At 38.6% G+C, this 12,631-nt stretch overlaps 1 protein-coding gene across 1 annotated transcript in view; it reads left to right on the top strand.

The window, feature by feature from the left end:
- Nucleotides 1-12,631, top strand: part of LOC126203584 (26S proteasome non-ATPase regulatory subunit 13) — a 48,296-nt gene that overhangs the window by 20,895 nt on the left and 14,770 nt on the right. Inside the window, exon 6 of the mRNA XM_049937946.1 lies at nt 6,395-6,592. Coding sequence (XP_049793903.1) covers nt 6,395-6,592 — 198 coding nt within the window. The remainder of the gene's footprint in view (nt 1-6,394; nt 6,593-12,631) is intronic.

Below are 12,631 nucleotides of genomic sequence, written 5' to 3'. Positions count from 1 at the left end.
TAAGCACCGCTAATTGTCATTGAAGGTGTATTCTCTTGCCATGGTGTCAGTGTTGACATGTTTGTTGTGGGATGCGGCTCGACAATCCTGTCTGCTGTTTGCGCTAGTGCATTTACGTCAGACGTGCACACTGTCAGAATTTTTCGAGTGTCAGAAGGTAATTGGGACAACCAAACAACATAATATTGTGCATCACGTCATCACTCACGGTGTTGCATGCCAGCGAGCGCAAATGGCATAAGTTGTTATGGGGTTCAATCGCCGAGCTCCTCAGTCCGTAAAACTTGTCTAGTCATTTCGCTTCCGATTGTGTTGGGTGCGCCACTATCATGTTCTTAATTGGCGCATACCGTTCAGCGTTGAATTTTGTATCAAGTGTATGTTATACCTCAGCAGCTAAGCTTTCTGTTAGTGTTGCGACTACATAGATATACTTCACTTCATCTGCTGATATCTGTGCAAGGATGAACTGGCTTTCAAGCTGTGCAAATCACAACACCGGGCTATGTTGCCAGAATGTCTGGGGTTTAATTGTAACCCTGTTAACTGTGCTGCTGGTAGCTGGCTCTGTAGTGACTGGCGGATTGTCCGTTTTTGTGTGAGAACTAGAGCGGTGCGACTGATGTGGACGCAAGGAACATTCATGTTACTTTACAATGCGATACGGAATGCTACAGCCGATGCTATCATGTTGTGTTATTGTCAGGGTCACCAAATATGTGGTATTTTGTAAAATTGAACATTTCTGCATAAAACACGTCTATACAGGATAGCTTGCAAGTGTGGAAGGCTGAACAGTTACCTGTTAAGCGATGCATAGAATCGTCTATCACTAACGTCAAAGAGTAAGTATGATGACAAATGCTAGTCATGTGGAATGTTTATGCACCACTGTACACATGCGTATTTGGGGACAGAATGAGGTGCTACATGCTTAATAAAAGAACGGAAAGTCCAGGATGGAACAACAACAATATTATGAAAAGGAAAGATTGCTACTCATGTTATAGAGGCGACACTGAGTTGCAGACGGGCACTTCCAGAAAGCTGCTATACATTGTAGCTTCTGGCCAGAATGCCTCCTTCTGAAATAGAAAACACATGTATATGCTTACATACGTGTAGGCACACACATTTTTTTTCCCTTCCAGTGGTTCTGGCCACTGTGGCCTTTATACTAGTTATACTCTGGTATCAGCTTAGGTTGGAGGATGTATTTCATCATGCTCCATCACTTCACTTCTGGTTTCATGGTTGGATAATAGCTTCATGTTGTTGTTGTTGTTGTTGTTGTTGTTGTAAGTGTCAGCCAAAATTTCATTTTGTAAATCAAATCTGTTGTCAGATGTTCCACACTGTTCTTCATCTCCTTGTCTGTTGAAATGGAACACTCTTTCATTCTGTTGAATTGAACAGTTCATATTGTTCTGACATCAATATCTTGGAAATGTTTCATCACAGAGAATCGTGTGAAGAAATTGTCAAACTAAAGTTTGTCAGTCTTTATTGTCTCTAAAATAGAAATCAGCAGCAGCAACAGATGTCCTGACGGACTGGCATCATCATCTCCAGGTTCCATTGACTCGCCTGCATCTGATAACAATAACCTATTTGTAAGCAGCAGGTTCTCCATTGTTCAAAGCCATACCTGACAAGCTTACTATGTATAAACTGCTTAAGATACTTGTGCGCATAATAGCGAACCATTTGTTCATCAGTGCACAAATATTCAGAGAACATGACAAATTTCAGAAAATTTTCATTTGGTTTATCAAGGGGCAAATATTGGAAAGTTTGTTTTGGAATAAAAGTGTGTTCAGAATTTTTGTTGCGAGGAAGAAACCACTTTATTTCAGGATACCTGTGTCAGCTCTTGCACTTCCTCATGCGCTGAATATCCATGTCATCATCTTCACACCAATCTCAATCATCGTGAGGAATGATAACCAGTGAAAAGAGTAATTTACATTTCTTGGTGCAGTCGTTTGAATGAGGAAAGTGGTAGGCATTGCCCTTGTGGGATAGGTCGTATTCTTCTGGACAACATGGGAGACAATTTTATCATCAAAGAGTGTCTGTGTCCTTTTTCCTTGGAGTTTGCTAATGAGATCATTCCCCTTGTCATTGCAGCACTTTAATTTATGTACACCTTTGAGTAATTGGATTAGTTTTTTTGTGGACTTTGAATTCAATGACAATTCTCTCATTTTAGCAGGTTATGGGGATGCAACATCACCTCTTGGTACTCTGAGATGGTACAGTCGATGTCCACCATAGGGGATTCATCGCTCCCTGTCACAAATGAATTTCAACATGTTCAGGGACATCTGCTGGTTTTTTGTCATTATATTGTCAGAAACTGTATAGACCCATTATGGAGGAAGTTCCACAATGTCTACAGAACCATTGTTGCCATAATCTTCATTGTCAGAAACCCAAAAGTTTGTTGAGGAATTCACAATATCTTAAAGTACTTTCAAAGAAAGAAGCTTTCATCAAGCTACGTTATGTAAAATGCAATTTACAAACTGTTGGCTGAAATTCTGGTCAGTATCAGATGTGATCCCCAAATAGGGCGTTAGGTCTGTTGTTCCCGTGTAGATTATACCGACAGTAAAAAGAATGCTATTACCTTAATCAACACTCACCAACAACCAATAAAAAATCAAGATGACCAAAATCGGCCGTACTCTGCCGTCAGAACTCTCATTTCAAATTTATGGTAAGGCAAGGTGAGTGGAGGAGGGAAAATGAGCAAATGTTCACAACACAAAGTACGCACATAATTGCTTTAGGTTTGCTGCTACACGATGTCCTGTGGAAGAAGTGTATGTGCTAGTTTTCTCGTATGCAGTCCCTGAAAGGGGACCATGGAAGCTAATAAGTTAATGCATCCATGCAGTCACATTGTGGCTTACAGTATAGTTGGATGGAGAAATGAGTAGTGATGATCTGCAGTTGGAATGGTTCCATGGTTCTGAAGATTCAAGTGCATCCAAAAATGAAGAGAATCTCCATCATGCTGGTGATTTGGGAAAAATACTATCATATAATAGAAAAATAGCAAAAGATCTTACAAGGGAAAACCCCCCATTGCATCCTGCTCAGATTTAGTGGTAAGAGGTCCCAATCGACAGCCCATCAAAAACTGGACACAGATCAAGCATGAAAACAGGAAGGAGGTGTGTTGAATGTGGGGGACAACAACAACAACAACAACAGAATAGGAACAGGGAAAACAGTCCAAGCACAAGAAGTGCAATATAGAGCAGTATGAAACAGCTACACCATTATGATTAAGTGGTCAAGGTGTTGAACTGCAATGTGGGCGAGCCATGTTCAATGCTACCTCATGCCCCTCTCTTTTTCCCCTGCTGTATTCAAATTTGTATCTGTGTCATGGTGTAACGTCAGTTTGCAACAAGGTGTAAGGAAGGGACCTATAATAAAAGTTGATTCTGCCCAACTACTGAGTTAGTAGCCGAAAGGAAGTGGCTTTTGAATGGGAACCACAAATGTTTGATAAGGCAACAAGTCAACCGAATCCTCCACCGGAAAACACTGATGGTGACATATATGGCATTAGTGACAGCATGTGTATCATATGATAGAAATATCTTATCAATGCAACTAATTTGTACACCTGGTGAGTGAGTGAGCTATGCCTCCTTGCCTGATTTAGGTATTCGTATGACTGTGAACATGGTCACTTCCAAGGGAATGATGGAAACTTAGTAGCTGCCCCAACTCTTTGCCTTTACAAATGTCTGCTTGTGTCTGTGTATGTGCGGATGGATGTGTGTGTGTGTGTGTGTGTGTGTGTGTGTGTGTGTGTGTGTGTGTGTGTGTGTGTGTGTGCGCGCGAGTGTATACCTCTTTTTTCCCCCAAGGTAAGTCTTTCCGCTCCCGGGATTGGAATGACTCCTTACCCTCTCCCTTAAAAACCCACATCCTTTCGTCTTTCCCTCTCCTTCCCTCTTTCCTGATGAAGCAACAGTTTTGTTGCGAAAGCTTGAATTTCGTGTGTATGTTTGCGTTTGTTTGTGTGTCTATCGACCTGCCAGCACTTTCGTTCGGTAAGTCACATCATCTTTGTTTTTAGATAAACTTAGTAGTTTGTCACACAAGCTGCAACAAATGAATACCACAGCTTCACAATCACACAGTTTCTTTCTTCTCCGTCAAAATGTGTTTTTAACATTTTTGTGTTCCGTTTTGGAAACCTTGACTCTTTGAATTCTTTTGTTGTAACATAGTTCACACCCTTTTATTTGTTTTTTAATTTCTGTGAGATGTCTGTGTGGTTCTTATCTGATGTCACTATTAATCACATTTACTTGCAGTGGTAACATATTCTTACCACATGACTTATATTCTATAACCAGTGTGCAGTATGACAACTGCCAAGTTGGGGGTGGGGGGGGAGTAAATAAATTGTACGAGAGAGTTTGAACATGAATGGTCTGCTCTGCAGTCCAACACCATGGCCACTAAATCATGATGCCATTGTTCATACACTTCCACTTAATGTTGCACTTGTTAAGCTTGGACTGTTCACTGTTTTTATCCCCCCCCCCCTTTTTTCCCCTGGGCTATCTTACCATGAAATCTGGGGGGGGGGGGTGCAATTGGGAGTTTCCCTTAGAAATTCATGAGATCTGTAGATTTTTCCTTAAATCACATATTTTACAAGACATTTGGAACAATTTGAGAGTATGATGGAAGGTGCCTTATTAATTTACTGATGAGTTAGTGAATTTTGCAGGCTAGCAAAGGATGTTAGCCAAAAAATGTCGGAGTACTTTGCTTGAACAACCAGTAAATGATGTAGTTTTACTAAACAATTGCTATGGATAGCGCTTGGAACTTGTTTTATCAGCATCAAAGTTTTCAACCTCATTTTCTCAAAATGGTAGTTGTATTTTGTATTGTCTGCAGCAAAAAAGGTGTGTGTCACCTCACAGGAAATTTTAATGGAATACACCATACTGTTTGAACTTTGTACATAAAACATGAAAATTACTGTACTCATTGAAAGAAGCTGTTTTGATTCCCCTTTCCAAACTTTTGAAAATTAGTACATACCCAAGTAGTAATCAAGATGTTAACCTCACTAGTGGTATTGCAAGAAATGTCTTTGAATTTATTGGCAACCAATGTCTTATGTGTCTTAGTATCCAGACAGCTTCTCTTACTTTTATTGTGGGTTCAGGAGATGTAACACTACTACCAGTAATCTGGTTATGACGTATGTCACCATAAAACAGACTTTCCTGGAAAGGTTAAACACAAGTAGCACGGTTTTTCATCTCTGAGGTACTGGTCAGAGGCACAAAGACCTTTGTCTTCATCTCAGACGAGGTTTGTGAGGGTGGTTTTATAACATTACCATCCCTAATTTGAAGTAAAATTTGAGTTTATCAAACCTAATGACGGGCAAATTTGAAGTCGTGTAAATGATTTATTGAAAATCCTTTCTTTGTTGCAACGTTATAAGAAGAACAGGGACCAAACAATGAAATTATATCTTTTTTTGATTCATCATAATTAATTTGCATGACATGCAAGACTAATTGTCACTGTTATCAGTTCCTTGGCTGGAATTCTGAAATTAGCTATGGCCCACAGTTTGCTTGGAGAATGATTCGTTTGGCAGCTCTTTTACTGTGAAGAGAGGTAACGTTTTTTATTCAGAAAATGTTACCTAGAAAGATTATTGGGCTTTGTGAAATAAATATGATTGCAGATTCTAATGAGTGTAACAGTTAGTTGATATTCACACATAAGATGCTGCATAAAAAGATCACGAACCAAATGCAAAGTCCTCATATTTAAATGTTTCACTTTTTCACTGGTATGCTTTTACTGTATTTTCCATTGACAGGATGATTAAATAATGTAGTCTGTATGCATAAAATAATTTTTTTACGTTTTTTAATGCAAAACACCTTCACAACACTTACAGGAATTAATACAGCCCAGTGATCTTGTATCGGCAATGATAACGGAGACAATAGCATGTGAGAGAAGAGCAAATAAGATAGCATAAAGATGCTTGTCAGAATACAATTAAATGTTATTTCACTTAAGCATACTACATGCTGTCATTTAATAATTCTTTCTCTTGATATGGGGAAAAAGTCTTCAGCACTGGCTGTGATGTTGCAGCCTCGTAGTCTTTTTCCCTGCTCTCAATGCGTATGTGTTATCTTTTCCGCTGCTGTGCTATTAACTTTACAGGCTCTTTCCATTTTCTTGTGTTAACGTTCTTAATTTTTTCTCTAATCTCAGGTGCCAGTTTTTGCACAATGTCGTAAGCCTGTGTAGTGAGTATTTGAGAAAAATAGATTTTGAAATATTCATTGGTGCTTTATTATACTTGTTGTTTTTACAGATGACTTTCAAGCGGGCGGCTACGGACAGACAACTCACTTTCGAAGAAATAGCACGAGAAACTCGCCTTCCTATTGGAGAAGTGGAACTTCTAGTAATGAAGGCCCTTGCCCAAGGATTGGTCCGAGGTGCCATAGACCAGGTTGCAGCCACCGTCCACATGACATGGGTCCAGCCCCGTGTACTTGATAAGCAACAGGTTCTGTCAATATAATATTTGCACAGCTCTGTAATTGTAGAGAGAGATAGGAGAGGAAGCATATCCAGTAAGCACAGTCAGTTATGAGTGAGGTGAGGCCAGTCCTCCCTACAGCACTCGCCTTCTCACGTGCAGCCGCTAGTGCCTGCAATTTGTACCAGTCACTTATTTTAGCATTAACAGTTTCAATATAGCACTCAAAAACTAGAGAGACAAGACACCAAGAAAAATAAGCTCATCATTCTTAGCTATGACAAACTCTAAAAAAGTATATTCTGATTCATTTATTTCATTTACAAGGCATTAAATTGTTACATTGTATTGAATGTACTCCATCCCAGTGAGAACAAAGATACCCAGTTGAAATGTAGAAGATTTAATTGAGAAGAACATAGGTGCATGCTGTTGAAAATTTATATTATTGTTATTAATCCTCTGACAATTGCAATTCACAGGTAGCATGTCAGCCTAAGGGAAAGGGGAAGCACCAATATAGATAGCTGACGACAAACAAATATTCTGCCTAAGAAATCTCTAGTAAAATAGCAACAGCAAAGACTTTGCATTTTATTGGCAAAAGGCAGCAGTAAGCACAGTTACTTTAACAATAAATTTTATTGCAGTCAAGTGCTCACATAAATTATTTACTAGTGAAACTGGTTTTGACTGATTGTAACTTTCATTAGCTCATAAAAACTTCTGTTTGAAGCCTCCACCCCTCATGTATAATGTCTCAGTTTCATCATCTGTAACACCTCGCTATTGGAAAGATTTCAGAAGTCACAGTTGAATGATGTGAATATAAATTCTAAGTAAGTGTGAAACTAATGATAGAGGTATTACATACAAAGTGGTACAGCCTTGCACTTAATGTGTCTTTCAGGCAACAAAAGTGTCAGCAGTATAAATGTGTCGACATGCTGAATAGTCTAAAATGAGATTTAAGCATAAAAAATGTGTGTAGTGGACATCATACAAGTGTACATACAGATTTATAAATGAGTACAAACATGACAAATGAGATACTAAACAAACATCAGTAGTGCTGTTGGAATAAGGAATGTTCCTGGAACCTGAGTGACCACCCATAACAGCATGCATGAGTGAAGGAATATAAGACAGAATACATCACATATCAGACTAAAAACTTAGCAAGCAAGCAGCCTACCAAGATAAAATAGTCTAAGCTACAATCAGTTAAAAGGATACAAGGATGAAGTGATGTTTGCTGCTTTGTGTCATAAAATGTACTGTATTTACTCAGTTATAAGATGAGGTTTTCTTCCCGAATTAGTCATTCGAAAAATACAGGTCTTATATTCACAAAGTAAACTATTGTTACTGAGGTTAACATTTTTATGTTTTACTAGACCATATAGGAGTTATCTTACATTCACAGATGAAGTTTTGGCAACTGAGGTCATATGCAGATTTATTTTGAAGAATTCAGAAGGGCGGGGCGGAGCAAAACAATATTTGCGTTGGACGAGGTCAAAGATTTCCCTACACACCAAAGTATCAATGTCACTCAGTCACATAACATCTGACTCATATTACACCAGCCACTGAACTAGCAACTTCAATGATCTATTGCTGTGCTTAAAATTTGACGATTTTGTGAAACACAAGAGGAAATAGCACTAAATTCTATCATCGTACAAATTCTTGTTGTATTTGAATAGGTTTACAATAAAATCTCTCATACATGTATGGGTACCATGTACAAACATTTTTAAGTAGAGGTAATATTCAAAAGCGGAAATGCTGTCCTTCAAAAACCATTACTTGATCTGAAACAAGATCAACATTTTATTTGACTATGAGAGACTGTAATGATTTACTAAGTGGGTTCCAAATGAGAAATTCAATCACTGTTAATCACGGTTCACATATCAGAATACCGTGTAAAAATGTTACAGCTTTTCATCAGCTTTAGAACTTGATGGCGACCTTTACATGAAACAAGGAGGAAAATTAATCCAGAATGATATGGTTAACAGATGAAATAAATAATGTTAAACTGACTGCAGTTGCTGTCACGAGAATAAATTATGGCAGCAAGACGTGTCACGGAGATAGTAGCAAAGGACATCAGTAGATCGTAGGAAGAGTAAAGTTTAGTAATTGGACTGAATCATGTATGTATTATTTGCTGTTGTTACTTGCACACTAAAAGATACTACAATCTTTGTTTCACAGTTGCTTAAGCACAGCACTATGGAAGGGTTCGAGGGGGAACAGTGATACCAGCTAGACTGAGAAGTAGATGAGGCGGGAGAGGGGAGTAGTGAGTGGGCAGCAACTTACATCACTTTGTCAACCATGGGAATCTGTACTGCATACTTTGGCTTTTTAGGAACATTTACCATGTTTAAACTGCAGTTTGCGTGAATATATTTGTATTTGGAATTGAATTTATTTAAAAATTGGTCAAATACTCAACAATGGTATTCATTTCTGAGGGAGACAGTAAAAGTCTAGATAGGGGCCAGTGGCGTACTTGTGTGTTTCATGCTGCAATGTTGTCGACGCTCGCCGTGATGTATGACAGGAATGGGAGGGTTTGTGTCAGCGGCTGCTTATACACAGCCAATGAGAGAGTGGTGGGCAGACAGTAGGTTCGGAAGCAAGAGATATTGTAACATTCTCATATCAGTATAGAAGCAAAATTTGATTTGTTTTCAGGTGTTCTCAGGTCCCACAGTAACCACAACCTCGGGAATCACAACATATTCTAAAGAAACGGCCAAATATTTGTGATGACGAAAATATAAATTTCCCAGCTGTGCTATTAGGATAATGATGATTTTAAAAATAGTGATACCACAGACAACAGAGCTGGTACACAGAAAATGTAGAAAAGAATACTATCCACAAATTAATGTAGACAGTCAATAAATGCCATAAATGTAGACAAAGTATAATGCTAACTATTTTGGCAGATTCTTTGTCGGTAAAAGAGCTCATACTTTTGATCAGTTAGAATATGTTGAAAATAAATTTTTCTTGAGAAGCCTCTAGGGAAAGAAAAGAAGAGGGGGGGTCTTATGCTCAGGATTGTCTTATTCTCAGGTAAAGCAGTAGGTCTTGGCATCATAAAAAATTACAATTAAAGTAATAAGACCTAAGAAAGTGTTTTGGATATAAAGGAATGACTAATTAGTATCATTATAATACTTTTACACTTGTGTGCAACTGAACAAAAGGTTGTGAGTAGCTAGAAGGGCATAATTGCTGATGTCAACTAATACAACACCGTTCTATTCTAGGGTGCCTACAGAAATAGAAAAATCTACATATAAATTTGGAATGTTCCATTTTAGAAGATACAGGTTGAAAATAAGTGTCACTCACTTCACACAAGATACATGTGAACATCACACGCACTGCATTACTTCAGGTCTGCAAAGACAATTTAATTGGAGTTAAACAATGCAATATGGTTACCAGTAAAATGCCAATAAACACTTCGGGTGAAGGGAAGAAAGAGCAAAAGCTCTCAAACCCACCCCAAAGAGCCCTTGTAATAACTACAGTAAAACGTCATATTCATGAACTTGCTTTCAAGAAATTGCTGTATTTAATGAATATTTCCATCAGTACCAGTACAACTACTGTGAGTACAGCATTACTGTAATCCCTTTTAGATAAAAATGCACTTTTAGGGAGTAAATATGAAACAGTTTGCAAAAAAGACCAATTTTTATAAAATCCTTAACATGGCTAATTGTTTTTTCCTGATCACTTGCTAAAAATTGAATCAACAGTAATTTAAAACTGCTTCTTTGTCATCAGATAGAGCATAAGTTTATTGGTCAGTAATTTCATACTCCATAGTGAGTGCACTGTGAAGCAATAAGACCACAACAAACAGTCAAATAATCATTAGGATGTGCTTTTTTGTAGCTCATTCATGTTCTTGAGTTTTGGTTTGAAATGTGTGTTTTCTTAGAATGTAGATGTGTTGGAAAAAACCTACCAAAAGTCAATTTTTCTGTTGGCAAAAATCTCCGGAATAAGGAAAGCGTGGTCCAAGTGAGAATGACAAATGTTTAGAATACAAGCATTTATGTTATAATTTCCTTTTGCATGTGCCGTGTAACATAGGTCAAACGATATGATGCTGCAGACATTGCCTTTCAGTCTAATAGTGGAACAGAACTTGTCGTTTTCTTTTGAAAACTGATGTTTAAATCTGTAACTATAAACGGTGGTCGGTGGTTGTTTTTTTTCCAATTGCCAAAATATATGTGACAGCTCATCATGATTTTAATTTAATATAGCCGGTGCATGAATTACCACCTAAAATATGTTTTTCATTAAATTATAATTGTCAATTCTCGCTGTTTGTGATTTGTGGCGTATTGCACCAGACTGCCTTCACTGTAATGCAAGCTAAAAAAACGGGAGAATTTCTGTTTTGTATTTCATAGTATCTGTGGGGCATGGTGTGTCAGTAAATAAAAATTTTTACATCTTTAGATTACAGTAAAGTTTCCACTATCATGCAGGCTGTTGACAAATTAGACATGACATTAAACTGTCCGTAATATATTAAAAATGACTAATGTGTAAGAGAAATTAATAATGATTTTGCAGTAACAAAACATTTTTATGGTAAAAAGAAAATCTTAATCAAATTCCATTTATTGAAATGTCGAATATTGTTGCTTCTGTTTTTTTTTTTTTTTTTTTTTTTTTTAAAAACAAAGAAAACATTCTGTTCAACAGCAGTTGACCCATTATTGACAACATCAGACAAACATAATACAGGGTGTTTCAAAAAGGATTGTAAATCTTTGATAATTCGAATAAATTAGTTCATAATACTTACAGAGGTGACTGTAGTGTCAATTTGTAGGGAAATACATAAAGTTTTGTCTAGTGTAGTTAGCTAGTGACTGTCGCACCATCAGGAGCACTAGCAGCAGTTGCATTAAAGATGGTTGCCTTCACTGGACCTGAGCATGCTAGTTGTGTGTTTTGGTTTGAACAATTAAAGTCGGCGACAACAGTTCAGCATAATTTCCATATCAAGTACACTAAAGATCCTTCTAGTAGGCGTACAGTTTGAGTGGCATAAATAACCAATAAGACGTTTCAAATAATCAGGTTGTCTAAGCACATGCATGGCCCACGCATTCCCCATACCTGACACCCCTCGAAAACAAAGATGATGTGACTTACCAATGAAAGTGCTGGCAGGTCGACAGACACACAAACAAACACAAACATACACACAAAATTCTAGCTTTCGCAACCAACGGTTGCCTCGTCAGGAAAGAGGGAAGGAGAGGGAAAGACGAAAGGATTTGGGTTTTAAGGGAGAGGCTAAGGAGTCATCCCAATCCCGGGAGCGGAAAGACTTACCTTAGGGGGAAAAAAGGACGGGTATACACTCGCGCGCGCGCGCGCGCGCACACACACACACACACACACATATCCATCCACACATATACAGACACAAGCAGACATATACAGAGACAAAGAGTTTGGGCAGAGATGTCAGTCGAGGCGGAAGTACAGAGGCAAAGATGTTGTTGAATGACAGGTGAGGTATGAGTGGCGGCAACTTGAAATTAGGGGAGATTGAGGCCTGGAGGATAACGGGAAGAGAGGATATATTGAAGAGCAAGTTCCCATCTCCGGAGTTCGGATAGGTTGGTGTTAGTGGGAAGTATCCAGATAACCCGGACGGTGTAACACTGTGCCAAGATGTGATGGCCATGCACCAAGGCATGTTTAGCCACAGGGTGATCCTCATTACCCACAAACACTGTATGCCTGTGTCCATTCATGCAAATGGACAGTTTGTTGCTGGTCATTCCCACATAGAATGCGTCACAGTGTAGGCAGGTCAGTTGGTAGATCACGTGGGTGCTTTCACACGTGGCTCTGCCTTTGATCGTGTACACCTTCCGGGTTACAGGACTGGAGTAGGTGGTGGTGGAGGGTGCATGGGACAGGTTTTACACCGTGGGCGGTTACAAGGGTAGGAGCCAGAGGGTAGGGAAGGTGGTTTGGGGATTTCATAGGGAT

The sequence above is a fragment of the Schistocerca nitens genome, chromosome 9 (genome assembly GCF_023898315.1).
Source record: "Schistocerca nitens isolate TAMUIC-IGC-003100 chromosome 9, iqSchNite1.1, whole genome shotgun sequence".
Classification (NCBI taxonomy): Eukaryota; Metazoa; Arthropoda; class Insecta; order Orthoptera; family Acrididae; genus Schistocerca; species Schistocerca nitens.
The sequence above is the reverse complement of the archived record's forward strand: the minus strand, read 5'-3'. Positions and strand labels throughout refer to the sequence as shown.